A 15,743-nucleotide genomic window follows, 5' to 3' on the forward strand; every position below is an offset into this window, starting at 1 on the left:
CGTCTATGTTATCGATCGTTTCACTTTGACAATCTAATCGGGCGATGTCTTTTTGGACGGAATTTTTTGGGAGAGGGAAGAAGTTTCGCAATTTTGTGCCATCGTGTAATTCGTTTAATTTTTGGTACAAATATTGAGAGCAGAGTCTCGCGATAGCGTTCACTTCGACATGATACGATTGCAACAATAGCGAGAGTTTCTTCAATTATTTTCTTGCTCATCAGGTTTATCGAACACGCGTTGTTTCTGCCGCCGCCGCAAGCCCGTGGCATCGTAATCTGTAATGAAACCGATTAGAATAACATGATGCGAGATAAGAAATGAAGGAGAGATATTGCGGCATGTTTTCATGACTTTCACGATTTTCAATGGTGCTTCGAGTTTCGTTAAAAAGATGAGCTGCCCCTTTGTACTTCTTACATAGCGACACATGAAATATGCTCTGCTTTATGTCCTGCGTGCCATCTCATTCTTACGTTGCGTTTTGCGTTTCACGATGCCTTTTGCGATACATTGCAAACGACTCGTGACACATTATGCGATGAATAAAATCCCAAGTAGTCAGCAGCGAAGCGTTGCTTCAACCGTTTCAAGATACACTAACAGCTGGATGCATTTTATTATATGCCACAAATATCCTAATCTTCCTGTAATTTTTCTATACAATATTCACTTCTTGCGCTAGCGATGGATCGAACCGTACACTCGACGCGATTTTATTCTCGCAGGCTGACAACTTTCTGGGACTTGACAACCCTCCGACATTGGTATCCGAATCGAAATCTAGCCTTATTTATTGAGATCGCGATATGTAGCGTGGCCAGCGGGCTGACGGCCTCATCAATATTCTCCATATTGACAATCTGTCAATATTCTCAGATTATATAATGTTTAACTCTTGAAATGTGTATGTCTCGTAATCCTATATAATATTATATATTTTTATATTTATTATACAATTACGACGTATTCTCGTATTATCGTTGGAAATTTACCATACGTCATAAGTAAAACGGTATAAAATAAGGGCATTGTAAATTTTAAAGAAGGGAGCTCTTACATCGATACATTTTCGAAACTAATCGATAAAGTATTCTCTCTTAATTTCGACGTACGCCTTTTATCCTGATTTATACAGAAATAATAAATCTGATGACACAAGTGTAGCGGTAACATTTGACAATATATCGCAGTTACACAGCGAGCTTGTATCTTTTTTTTTTGCCGAAGAGTTGATTAGCTGCAAGTACAAAATTAATGATAACCGCTGACAGTTTGGGGTCACCCTTCACAGCTGAGACTCCCGATCGAGTGTGTTACCGTCGTAAGAAGGGTCCAAGTGTCGTGCGTAAACGCGTAGGTGGTTTGCGACAGGTCAGGAGCACCGAGGAGGACGTGGATGGCGATGCGACGGAGTAGGGAACCAGAGAGAGAGAGAGAGAGAGAGTGAGAGAGGGGGGGGAGAGAGAGAGGGCTGTAGACAGATGGGGAGGGAGAAAGGGAGAGAGACGGAGGCACGTTGGAGAAGCAGGGGAGAAAAGATAAAAATATATAGCTATAGACGGTTGACAAGGTGGGGCGGCGGAAGAGGGACGGTAAGATCGGAGGGGACAGACAAGGACGGGGGATAATCGATAGACACGGCTAGACGCCGCCCCAGACAACCTTTTGCCTTAGCTTAAGGACACACCGACCCTTAAACAATTTAGCCCACATAAACTGATACGCATCCCGATCCTCGGCGTTTACTCAGGATCCCGTCTCAGCGTCCAAATCTCGGAGCTCGAGCTCTCTGTCTCGGCTTATATCGACTTATAATCCTCGAATGTCGATAGCTGTTCGCGATTTCTTCGCATAGTCGCGTGCCAGAGTGGTATCATCGAACGCTCTTAGATGTATTGTATGTCGGATAGAGTCTCGGTAAGTACGACTTGCGATCCGTCATTAAATGCTTTTCTTTTCCATTTGATCCGAGTTGAATTTCGCGTTTTCCGAGTCTTGCGAACTTCACGGATGTGTCCTATTCGTACGTTAAAATATGCCCGCGTATTTTCAGAATCGCAAAATTTGCATTAATGCTCCTACTGATCGTTTATTTCAACCAAATGTGATCGTTTAATCTTTATTCAACTTTATTTATGCGATACGTCTTGCGTTGCATAAATGATGTTTTTATCGCGTGGTCGTTTCAACAGACAATTTTTTTCTTTCGTACAATTTCGTCGTACTATTAACTTTTAATTATAGGCAATCGACACAAGATTATGTCGTCGATAATTATCGCAAGATTGCAGTTTGCAATTTTCACATTTTAACATAAACGTTAAACGTGTGATCGATATAGGCTTGAAATACGAGCTTACCAAGACCAATACGAAAGTAGAAGATGAATTTATTTTTGTATGGTGTCTACTTGACTGCTAACTTGATTCTTACAGTGCGATGCATAACATCGTATATAGACATTAATAATTCAAAATGGCCGTACTATAGAAGCTCCTATGGCCGGCAACACGGAGATTCCTATGGTGCGATAAAAAAAATAAAGGAGGGTCTTGGCAGCAGCGACCAATCACGCTGCTCCCCGATCATATCAGTCGACTTAATTTATTATTTTATGCGTGTGCAGCCTACACCAGCAATAACGATGCGCAAAGGTAGCGTCTTAAGGCAATGTTCATAACGACTGGCTACGCATGCGATTAATATATTGCCAAAAAGTTTGAAATACATTACAAACAATAGCGAGCAATCTTTGGAAAATAATTAATTCCAAATTTACCTCGACCTCGGAATTAACCGATCAATACAGATAATTTATTGCGAAAAGTATTACCTCAGCCAGGGTTTGAACCTGGACTTTCCTTACTCTCTAGGCGGGCGTCTCACCAATTCGACCACTGAGGCATGTGGTAATATTTGTCGCAATAACAGTATAAAGATGACGATCCTCGCGTCTATTTTTCGACTTTATTTTTCGCAATAAATTATCTGTATTGGTCGGTTAATTAATAATTGTGACCAGCTGAGGTCGAATGAAATTTGGAATTGTTTTATTAATACTGGCAATTTGAAGAAACTAATCTTGGAAAATATTTAACTCTATCCATTTAATTACATTCTTGTTCGGATGCTTTATATTGTACGTGCAGCTTATCAACTTATCAACTTGTAATCAGAACAACCAATATACTCTTGCAATTTAACAAAAAATAATATAAAAACAACAAACGGAAGAGACGTCTTCCTACATGTACATTTGAAGCAAAAAAAAAAGAATAATAGCCATGGCACGAAGCTGCTGTAATAAAAATTGGTATGCAAACGCAATGTCGAAACACAATGAATCTTGATTGCACTCTTATCGCTTTACGTTCGCGCTAACTTAAAAATAAGAGCGATTCGCGAGTGACTCATAAAATGAGCGTACTCGTTCGTCACGGGAGTTGCGCGGGGATCCTTACGAGGAGGATCGTTCCATCGTAGGCGTCGCGCGTCGGACAGAAGCAGTGTTCGATGTGTGCACGAAACCGATGCTCGGAGGGCAACGCTAGATGGGGAGGGTGGAAAAACCTACCTCAACCGGGATGTGCTGGAGGGAGGGTTTGTTCGCGATGCGGAGAGCAAAAGAGAAAAATAAGAAAAGAAAACGGGAGCCGCGGAGGAGACGACGTCGTCTTTCCACCCTCGTGGACGACGACGACGACGACGGCAACGACGACGACGACGACGACGCGATATCTGGGTCGAGACTCGTCGTCGCCGGCGTCCCGGCGCCAGGCGTCCTTCTCTTTGGCTTTTTTCGACGGGCCGGCGAACGGAAAAACGTCCAGAAATGGAAAAGTACTGCGGTGCTCCGTTGTCCTGCGGTTTTCTTCGCTCTATTCCCGGGAATGAGGAGGGCGTATTTCGGCTACATCACGTTGTAAAGTAACGTTAATTGATAATTTTTTAAAATAGTATTTCTGCAAGTTCTCTCGTACCACGGTCTTTCACGTATCTGCAAATAGCAGAAGACAGTGGAAAACCGTAACCATTTCCTGTATGTTGATTTATTAATTTAACTAAAACGTTTCTCATGGATAAGAGTATGTTTATTGATATTCTTATAGAGTTGAAAGCATATATTATCTTAAAACTTTATTTATATAGTTCCGCTGTTCTTTCATTTATTGAATAATACGAATTAACTGTTTTCTATATTTTTGCTTCATTCATTGTGTATTATCTTAATCGGAATTAAAATGTAAGTTTTTTTAAATCATTACTACGCTGAGAAAAATGTCCGATTAAATATAATCGGATAATTCAATTACACAATAACAAAGGGTTATATGCGATAAAGAATCCCGAGACGAAATTTGGGTACTATTTTGACACTTTTAAGGATAATTTACACCTACGTAGACCAGCAATAACCTACTTTGATGACATTATATTTTTTTACTCTTCCCTTGCATCTTTAATTCTAAAAATTTACTTTAGCTCCTACTCTTAAAAGGATCTACTTTAATGCTAAATTGGTAAAAGTAGAAATTTCCGACACTATCAGTTTTTAAGTAGGAGTAAATTTTGTACTTGCAGTTTGACCTCTTTTACTGTCTTAGATCTTACTATATAATAGAATTAAAGGTTCAACATAGGGCGAAAATTTCGACTTGGGTGATCGGTTTTTCAATGAAATTTCATCGGTAACGGCATTTTATCGGATAAATTTCATTGAATGTATCCATAATTTAATCGGAAAACGTAATCAGAAAAATTAACCATCGAAAACACTGGCTTATCCGATGGAAGTTTTGCTCAGTGTAGTAATAAAGAAATACCGCTGTATTACAACTCGTTAGTGCAACTTACGTAGATGATCGCATATGTTACAAATTAAATATCTTATTATGTAACATTGATGTAGCAAGTGAAATCGTTCTTCTACACGTTTGTTCGTATTTTGATATTTGCGAGGTAAAAATCGTTCGTAGAAAATGGATAACATTCCCTAATGACATTCGAGGCCCTTTTGGAAGATCGGGACGAAACGTCGCCAGCCACGCCGCTGAAGAGTCAAGGGTTGAGAGATTCAGATTGGTGGGCTGCTGCCGGGGTCTAATTTTATAAGGGCGAGGGAAACGCGGGGAGGAGGGATGCGAGAACTCGTCGCCGCGCGAGAGCTGTCGGTGTAAAACTGGCGGAAGGCCGCCACCGCCGCCGGCCGTTACGCGAAAGTTAGAAGTTAGTTACACGGGGGCGGCCGCCCCTCATCTGCATATCCGTACACCCTATCCCCCGCCGACCCGTCGCATCTACGGCCCCTTTCCCTTCTCTACTCTCGCTTCCGAGTCGCTCCGATCTTCCTCTAACCGGCGTGCTGCCACCGCAAGCTGCTCAACAAGTGGTTCTTCGGTTTAGCGCCCGGCTTAGCGCTTCTTTAATTTTCGTTACCCCCTTCTTCGCGGTCTCCTCGTAACTCCGTTCCCTCGCGTCTGTCGCGAAGCACGTTGTCCCTCGAGCAAAGCGAATGCGGTAACATTGCTGCGGGTTTAATATACCCCTCTCTTCTCGTCGAACTCTCGATGAATACATGTGTCTTGTCGGGGAAACATTTGCGTGTCTTTTTAGAAACATACTCGGTCTCTCCAGCGCTATGATTCCGACTTGTATCGCTGGTTTATCATTCAGTTACAATGTGTTTCAATAAGCAAATCGACGACACAAAGTTCTCAAATCCTACTTTCTTAACTGCGATGATATTGAAGTAATAGCGCACTTTGTCTCGTGAACAATAACAGAATCGGGACGGAAGATATATATATATATATATATATATATATATAGAGAGAGAGAGAGAGAGAGAGAGAGAGAGAGAGAGAGAGAGAGAGAGAGAGAGAGAGAGAGAGAGAGAGCAGGGGTTGCGTCACTTCGAATGCTTCAAAGGGTGACTTCTCACGCAAATGGCAAACATACATTCGCATGCGTGACGAGCGTAATAACGAATAATGCTCTCCGAGGCTCTGAATAGGAGGTACGACCGTTTTTCGGAGGACGAGGTGCCGAGGAAGCATGAGAAATCGAAGACAGAGGGCGAGTTTTCCGAGCACGGGCGGTTGTGCGGCACCGAGGAAACTCTTCTCTCGGTCCGCTCCGCCCCGAAAAACCAAAACACAAATAATATTGTACGCGCAATGGTACACCGCAATGGGGAAAGGGTGGCGCTCGGCGCCCTCATCGGGCTATTTAGGGCGGAAGGAAGAAAGGGTCCTCCAATAGTGCGAGGCTATCTGCATACCAATGGTATAATGGTAATTAGGGATGCACCGTTAGAGGCATTACAAGTACGTCGAGCTCTCTTCCCCGCCTGCCCTTGCCGCTGGTGCTTTCGTCCCGATTATATTCTCTGTTAAAGGAGAGAATGAATCTCCAAGAGCGCCGGGGAGTCACGTTCTCTCGCTTCCTCCCCCTCTCTCTTTCTCACTCCCGGACGTTCTTCCGCGCGTGTACCAAGCTAACCCGAAAAGCTCGCGCCACTTGAGAAGAAGCGCATCTCTACCTGCGGCTGTGGCCCACCCGTCGTCGGTTATTTTGCGAGCGTTCTCGTAAAACGGGGCTAAGGTATATTTGCGGCGCCGATTATTCCGTGCTCTGGGCTGGCTGGTCTGAATCTTTTACGCCGATCGATCGTAACGAGCGTGTATAACTCGAGACCCACTGAAAGTGATCAGACTATTATCTGATGTTTCACTGAACTTTTCTTCGTTATATCTCCTTCTGGCAGACCCCTGCAATATGCTCGAGGCTGAATTAATCGAATTGGAATTATCGTTCTTTCCCCCCTCTTGTTCCCAATCGTATAAATAGTGCGCGAAATGCCCACAATCGCATTTCAAGCGAGAGAAAGTAGTTGCGCGAATCTCATTGTTGAAATTAGTACGATTATATTGCTGCGATGACTCGTTTTGGACAGTTTTGTCGCGTCCCGTCCTAGAGGCAATCTCTATAAAAAGTGACTGTGCGAGAGTTGGCGTACAATTAAGTGCTGTTTATCGCTCGCGCATCCCTCGGGGGGTGATCAATCGACGCGTAAAAACGTGAGAAAGTTGGCGCTTGACGGTAGCCATGTTGCCTTTGACACAGTCGTCAAAATATTCTTGGACGAATACGCAGACGGGTACGCGCGCGTACACACAGGATTGCCGCGATCTGCCAAACCGCCCCTACTTCTGCCCCCGCTTGGAGCACACGTGACACTCGCACACATCGATTCCTGGATGTGTGCTTTCTGGTCGTCAGAGCGCATGCTGCACTGCGCACAATTCCTACCACCCCATCCACCCACTTCCACCGCCGTACCTCTCTCGCCACCCCGGCGCCCTCGCCCCCGACCCCAAACTCTCTCGTGCAGCGCGCCATGCAACCCCCTAGGAGGCGACTCTTATTATTTCCATTTTTCCAATTCGGTTGGGGGGCGGGAAGCGAGCGTGCAACACACTCCCCCACCCCCTTCCTTCTACTTCCTTACCACCTTCACTCCCACCCTTCGGACCGTCTCCATCACCCTCTTACTTGCACCCCCTCCTCAGGTGGCCGGCCGAAGGAAAAATATCTATATTTATCTGTTTCTTCGCGGGCTACGTCTCCCCTACCCCCTCTCGCTCCTACCCCGTGCTCCCTTCTCTCCGCAGCTCCACTCTCCGCCTCCACCTTGGAGATTCTCTCTGTCTCGCGTACTTTCTTTCTTTTTCTTATTCCTTCTGTTTCTTTCTCCTTCTTACTTTCATCTACCACTTCTTACCGCGCCGCGCCGCGGCGCCGCGCGTCCGCAAGACTGACGGAGAGAGAAAGAGAGAGAGAGGACAGAGGAGGATAAGACAGAAAGAGAGGGTAAGTGGGAGTGTGAAGGCAGAGGGGCAGAGAGAGGAAAAGGAAGTAAAAGACGGAGGCTACTACGACGACGACGACGACGACGACGACGACGACGACGTCGACGACGACGTCGACGACGCCGGCGGCCACGGCGAAGCGTGCGCGCCTTTCCTTGGCTCCAAGCGTGAGAAAGAGAGACCGAGGAGGAAGGAGACGGCGGTAGGAGTAGGAAGGATAGAAAGGGAGAGAAGGACGGAGAAAGAGAGCGCCGAGCTTCCGCTTCCTTATGCTCCGCCGCGGACTGCATCAACCAGTCGCGCGGTCGCGCTCACATAAGAAACTGGGATTCGAGAGGCCGACCCCCTTCTCGAGGCAGCGCGCGGTTCCGTAAAAGCGGAAGGAAGCGGAGCGCGAACGGTGTACCGGCGAGAGTGTACGTTCGGCGTGGTCGTCGCGAAGCCACTCGTCGTCGTACGTCTGATAAGAGCGAGAAAACACGTCCGTGCAACGTACGAGAAGAAATTATCCGCGCTCTACCAAGGCTCGAGTACGACTGACCGAACGTTTACCCCCACCACTGGGTTAGCGAGCGACGCGAGCGAGTTGAACGTTGTTCGCGACTCACGAGGGGCCCCGTAGGGCCCGTCGAGTCGGGCCCGCGCGAGGGCCTGTCGCCGCCGTCGGTGCCCACCGGCCACACTCGGCTCGACGACAGTCGCGTCATTCACGCCAATGATGAAGAGAGGGGGGCCGCGCGGCCTCCTGAACGAGTTCCACGAATACGCCACGAGGATGACGCCGCCGGAAATAACGGAGGCTTAAGGGGATGTTACTCGATGCCACTTCGCGCCACCGAGGAAGATGTTTCTGCTCCTTTCAGTGCTTCCTCTTCCTCCTCTTCTTCCTGGCGACGGAGAGATCCGACCAGGTGGAGGAAGGCGAGTTCGGGGAGGGTGCTGCGTGTTCTCGTTGAGGGACAAGTCTTAACGAAGAGGAGGCAGCATCGATGTTAATGTCACGAAAACGGGAGAGATCCCAGACGATCAACCAAAGTTCCTATTTTTCACGTGTTTTAGCCCAAAGATTAGAAAATTAAGGGAGCGAGAATTAGAGGGAGGTAAAGGAGGCGGCAAGAGGGAGAGAAGGGAAAAGAAGTGAGAGAAGAGAGACCGAGATGACGCACGTCGAAACCTCGTGTCTGCGACGAGAATGGAGCCTCCCGCGCTAATTAACCAGCCAATTAGAAAGCCCGCGGCCATGCGTAATGAGCTGCGCGCGCAAAAGTTCCTAAATGCAACGCGGTCCTTTTTCCTTCGAATTCGCGCCGGTCACGAAGCACGCGGCGCGCACTAATAATATAAATTTAGATACACGCTAAGGAAACGGAAAACCTCCTCCTCGGCCGTATTGATTACGACCGCGTTCGAGATTACGAGAGTGTGATCGAGGCGGTGGAGAGCGGGTGGAGGATAAGGAGCGCTTTAGTCCTCGATACTAGTCCGCTAACAATCATAGTGATAGTATAATAATACCGCTAGGGGTTAATTGTACAACAGCGAAGAGCGCCTTCTCTGCCGGGACGAGAGGGAGAAGGTGGAATAAATAAGCAACGTACTTGTGTCTTATGGCGTCCGATTACGCCAACAGGCAATAAAAACAGGAGGCTCGAGGCGCGTACGAAGACGAGTTTTCCCCTGTATCCTGCCTCGCGCACGGAAGGAACCTACCTTTTTTTCCGAGGCAGCATGGAGAACCTGCGGATGGACACGCTCGACTTCGGAAGCCGACCTTGCAGCTCTTTAAGCAGTTTTTAACCGTACATTAATGTGCCACGTGGGCTCTTGAAGCAATTTCACAGACCGCGCGCGCCGCGCGGTGTTTTTATCCTCTTAACCGAGTACGAAGTAACTAAATAAAATTAATAGAAGGATTACGGAATATATATATATATAAACAAACAAATAAATATATATATACACAATTTAAGAACCTATTTAATTATATATTCCTATATACATATACAAGGAACACATGTACAGGTATTTTACTAGGTCCTTACGATTTTGAAACTCACCTTCGTTGAAACAAAGAAAAGCGAGATTCGCAGGAGACCAAAGAAAAGGGATACTTTTCGTGCATTTCCAAGAGCCAGAAAGATATTTTTCACTGCGTCGAAACAGTGTAACGAGAACGGCTAAAAATGTCCACGATGAGTGTCGTCTCGAACTCTTCCGTCGAGGTGGACTCGGATTCCTCTAACGACGTGTCGAGCAAGGACGATAGTGCCGATAGAAAGTTTATTCTACGCAACAAGCTGTACAGCAGCCTGCTGGCGAGCGCGTTTGGCAAAACCGTGTTCAATGGGCATCTCAATTTCAAAGATCAGGGGATTAACTTCAATCTAGCATCCCTGAAGGACAACTTGAACGCGCTCGGTGCACTGAAGGATTTAAAGGACTTGAAGGGCTTGACCGTCAGCAGCGTGCCCGCCTTTCCGAGAAACTTAGCGCTTCATCGGGAAGATCACGATGAGGTCAGACTCGATTCGCTGAAAAATCTTTTTGTATCGTTGTTGCATTGTTGTCCGCTGTTAAATTTCCGTTACTGCTACATGCTTACATTGGCAGCGTAAAGTTTTTTTTTTCTACGACAGTTGGCGTCACGCTATTAAAATTATCGTTTTCCTATTTTGTACACATTTAGATTTATTAATATAGATGGACAATTAAACAATAAGATGTGCTGTTATATGAAGGAGGAGGGTAAAGCAAAGTGATGAATTTTAGATATAATTTAATAATTCCGTTGATATATTTCTGTTCGCTTTCATCTCCAAGTATACGCTGGACAATAAAATGTATCATTCGTGTTAGAATGGAGAATAGAGTTAGGTCTTTCCTTGAAAGGTTGCTGTAACGCACGGTTTAACGAACGTCACGTGGGCACAGTACTCACGGTATATTAGGAGCATATAAGCGGAAGTGGAGGAGCGCCAAGTATCAAGTGAGAGGACGTAGACGATGTCGCCAAGGATCGCGGGGATAGTTAGCGAAGAGTTAAAGGCCGGTTGACAGGTCGGCGAAACTGTTTGCGAGATAAAGTGCGTTCTAACGCGGCTAGCGTTCGTCGCTGGTATAAATTGTCAGTTAAAAAGTTAGAGCATAGTTAGCGGCGGCGAGTTTTCGCGTAACGAGGTCATAAAACACGAGGCCGAGTCGAGATTTCGTTTGTTCATGTAATACACCGTCTTCTTGGTTGTCCCTCCGATGTGTTTTGCCTCGATTGACTTGACGACGCTCCATCGCGCTCCGCCCTGTTCGCCTTCATTTCCGATTTGGGACCGCGGTGGTTTTGTAATCGTTCATTTTATTTGCGTCGTTTACGCGATTGTAAGCCTGGAAAAGAGCCGAGTGAATAAATATTAGAGAACTACGCGCGCAAGAGAGAAAAACGCTTAATTAGAGCGTTCAATTTTTGGTGACTGAGTAAATTGGTAAAATAAGTTAAAATGGCTATGCGAGATTCAAGCGATTTAGTTAAAGTGAAATTTTTATTTACATTTGCTAACTAAGCATTTAATATCATTTAGCAGTTAATTAACCGTAATTGCTATTTATTATACTGTTTTTTCGCGTTTAAGGGCTACTGTATAATTTGCAAGTAGTAGTTTATATCTTAGTTACTTTAGACAAAGGTATAAATTTAATTAACCTTTTAAAAGTGTATCTCTTGATTAATAGTTGAACTCCTTTCTGTTTTAATTTATTAATTTGCTGCAATAGTAGCGCGCTACCGGCTATTTCCTGTTGCTTCCTTTTGCTCTTGCCCGAGTTGCAACCGTGAAGGAACTTTTCTTGGCACGATTATGGTTTTGGCTCGCTTTAGAGCCGAAGCTACGGCGATTCCTGACCTAAATCCATAAACATGCACCTGCGTGCTTGCCTCGTTTCAATTGTACAGTGTTTATCGATTTCGCAATATCCTTCATGGAAATCAATTCTTTATTTAATCGATCAATTTATTCACGACAACGAATTCCCACTATAGATTCTAGCTTTTCGTTGTAATGGGTAATCTCGCGATGTCTTTTCGCTATCGCGAAAAGAAATTGTTGACTTAATTGACCGTCGTGAGAAAAGTTAAACATTTTCAGCTTATGGCATAGCGAATAGAATGATAACGAACGCATTTATCGCGTTTCTATCGCGTTTATGCTATCGATCACGAAACTTTTCGTCAGTAGCCAATCATAAATTAATTACTTTTCAAACTGGACCTTAGGATATTTGGAGCTTATTCAGCCTGGAGGGAAAAATGTTACGGGCGTCGTATTGCGTGCCCAAGAACGTGTAATTAAGTTAGTCACAATAATGAAACGCATCATCCCCCTTTGAGACTCCCTTAAGAAATAACACCCCTGGTGTAAGCTCTGGGGGACGGCTATTCGAGAAACTAATAATCACGCTTGCGATTCGTAACACGTTTTTCTCACGATGCACCGCTGCGCGAACAATTAGCAACTTCAATCCACAGTCCCCCTTAATTAACGATTTACCCCGATTAGTTTGCTATGCCACGGAGAGCCGAGATTTCACTTGGCGTGAAAAGAGACGGTAGGATTAAAACCCGATTATTCCGAGGTCATTTAAAAAGTATGAATATGTATATTTTATTGGAGATTTAAAAAGGAGGGAAAGGGATAGAGCGCGGTAAGCAGAACACGGAGATGTAATGTAGAACGTCGTAATAAATATTAAAGAGACAGAGTGTATGTATTTTGCTTATCCGAAAATTCGAATGCTGCTCTGAAATCGAATGTAATTGATTTTTAAAGACACAACCGGGTGAGCCGTATTGAAAAATCGTGCACACACTGATGTAGGCGCGAATGTCGTTTCCAAGATCATTTATACTGCTCCACTCTCTTTATATATAATTGTTGTCACAACACCCAATAATATGTGATACCGTTGGTTTTAATACACGATTGTCATTGGTAAGGATCAAATAAGTTGATCGAAACGTTTGACTTGTTCAAATCTGTCAACCAATATAGAATTTATTATTTTCGCACCTACACCCTCAGAAAGGGTTTCTGTTGCCGAGACAAAAAATATTCTTGACGCATTTATATCTCTCACGACCTCGTTTAGTATAAAAATAAGACAATGTCAAAATAAAATCAATAATTCTTATTCTCTATCAAATTTAAAAAGATTGACTTACTATATTGAGACAAGAGTAACTTATATAAATGTAAGTTTATATATTCTTGCGTTTAGAATAAATTTTCCCTCCATACAACGCACGAAGTTGGCACCACGATATTCGACAAAAGACGCTTCTAGATTTTAGAATTTTTCATTTCAGATAAAAATATTCCTTTCTCTATAATGAATACGATTGGTGTTATATCGATCCTATTTTATGATACATTCAAGTGTAATAGCATTGGAGCCGGAAATTTTTTCTGTGGGTGAAATGTCTAGCGTTTGGCTCTTATTGCCCTTCCTTGCGTCTACCAACTTGATGTTGATTTTTAAAGATATTCAAAGCCAAATTTCCCCTTTTTAATTCGTCGAAGATACGCGGGTGACAGCTTGTTCAATAGTTGTAAGGGAGATTACACATGTTTAACGCGGCGAAACGGGTGCTAATGATATTACTGAACTTGAACGCAATTTTATTCGATGATATGAAATTTTTCGTTTGAACGGAAACGGATAATGCGCAGCCGATATCGCGGAGTAGAACCGCGAGAGCAGTAGCGAAGGATGATTCCAGTTGCATCTACTTTTATAACCGCCGTGCTCATCGCTCCTGTATTCGACGACGTATCGATTGGCTATCGCCCGACGTATGTTTTCTCTTCTTTGTCTGGGGCTATGAATTTCTTACGACGTCTCTTGCGGTCGATAGCGCCGCAAGAAATCGGTATAATTACACTCGAATTTGCAGATGTGTGCCCGTTGGTCGCTTGTACACGTATAAAATATCTGTACGCCGTGCGCCTGTTAGATTTCCTTACGATGTGTTTGTAAGAGCTTATATTCCAAATATGAACACGCCTCCCAGCTCTCTTGGAGAATAATTGTAAATACTAAAGAATTAATATAGGAACGAAGAGAAAACTCTTTTATAATAATACACATATAATTACAACAAAGTGACGTGTCAACGATTGAGTTTAATATACATAAGTTTTTGTTTTTATGTGTTTGGCGGCGCTTAATTTAGTATCGCGGGAATTATAAGTTAGAAATGCGTTTTCATATAAAGAGGGAGAGAGGAAGCTTCGGTATTTTGACGTCAAATATATTTTCTGACTTAATGCTAGCCGATTCATCGATCAATTTATTAATGGGCTAACTCTTCTCGCGCACTCAATCATGAATACCTAATGCTACCTCGCCGGTCACCGACAAGAATGAACGAGTTTAATAATCACCGTGGTTGTATAATATGCATGGAAGATTCCTCCGGTCTAAGATCTTCTAAGAAGCCGACTTGCCTAATTAATTATACTTGAAGCAGTCTTAACGTTTTTGAAATATAACATGCAAAATTTCCTCCCCAAGTTAATTATTTTTACAATTTCGAATATGTATGTGTTCAGAAATAAGCTATTTATTCATATATACATGATTGAACGATTGATATAAAAGATTCGGTGAAACGTCAAGATAAGAAAATCGATTTAGATACGTTTAATTTTTGTGGGAAATAGATTTGATTCTTCGACAAATGTTGTTACAGAAGAGAGTGAAAATTAATTGTGCCATGTCGAATTCAGGCATTTAACTAATTAATGCTTCTTTTCTTTTTACAGAAAAACTCATTTGCATGGTCGGAGGGCGGCGAGGAAGGTGGTGGCGGCGGCGGAGGAGGTGGAGGTGGCACGGGTGGGACCGGAACAGGTGGTACGGGTCCTGGGACCACCGGTGGTGGTGGACTGGCCCATTGGGTCAGTGTTATGGCGGAGCACATTCACAATCCGCACTCAGCCACTGGCGTCGGTGTTCACCATCAACAACAATCCCCACCTCAACCGCCTTACCCGTGGAACAATGGCCTTTCCAGTGACGTGAGTACACTCTTATTGCACCTACTCCATTTCTTATGTTCTATAATTAGAGGTGTGACATTTTCATGTTATTTTTTTGCCATTTTTTGCGTTTTGTTTTTCCAGATTTTGCGTTATTTTCATGTTACTTTTTGGCATCTTTTGCCTTTTGTTTTTTCGGATTTTGCTTTTCGGATTTAATTTGATAATGTTTTTGATACTGCCGTGGTCAGAGGTGGGCAGGGCTTCAATAAGACAACTTAGGCCCGCCTTCACCAACGTCTTAGTTTACTTAAACTTAGTTTACTTTGTTCTTTGTCTCTTTCCAACTGTTACTTTAGAAAGAGGCGAAGAACGAATTAAGCTAATTGTAAGCTTAAAGCTAAACAACGTTGGTGAAGCCTTAATGTTTTGATAGAACAATTTACGACGTTTATTAAGGCTAAACATATGTCAAAAAATGTAACGTAAGACATAACATATTAAAATAGCTTGGAACAAATTACTGAAATTACGTATCATTTTCAGACTATAAAAGCAGTAACATGTCTACAAAAAGTAAACAAAGCTAGTCTTAGGCATAAATCTCTTTGGTTTAGGATACAACATTGACGTTAGAAATGTTTACTAAGGAAAATTGTGGTTTGTGACGTTATTTGAACGCTATTTTGCGTGTTGGGGATCATTTTGCGTTTTAAAAACGTGTTAAAACGAAGGCGGGGACTCCAACATGTAAAGAAATGACATTAAAAACGTTCCTGGGGCATTTTGCGATATTTTGCGTATAAAAATAACATCAAAATGTCACACCTCTATCTATAAT

The 15,743-nt window shown here is 43.7% G+C and overlaps 2 protein-coding genes across 2 annotated transcripts in view; one reads left to right on the forward strand and one right to left on the reverse strand.

The window, feature by feature from the left end:
* The window catches only part of LOC105566085, a 158,971-nt gene that overhangs the window by 15,278 nt on the left and 127,950 nt on the right, over positions 1 to 15,743 (reverse strand). The window lies entirely within an intron of this gene.
* LOC105566084 (zinc finger protein rotund-like) overlaps positions 14,816 to 15,743 on the forward strand; it is a 115,914-nt gene continuing 114,986 nt past the window's right edge. The window contains exon 1 of the mRNA XM_012019809.1: positions 14,816 to 14,941. Within this exon, the coding sequence (XP_011875199.1) occupies positions 14,831 to 14,941 (111 nt within the window). The 5' untranslated portion in view covers positions 14,816 to 14,830. The remainder of the gene's footprint in view (positions 14,942 to 15,743) is intronic.

Source organism: Vollenhovia emeryi, unplaced genomic scaffold (genome assembly GCF_000949405.1).
Source record: "Vollenhovia emeryi isolate VEMERY1.0 unplaced genomic scaffold, V.emery_V1.0 DF939147.1, whole genome shotgun sequence".
Taxonomy (NCBI): domain Eukaryota; kingdom Metazoa; phylum Arthropoda; class Insecta; order Hymenoptera; family Formicidae; genus Vollenhovia; species Vollenhovia emeryi.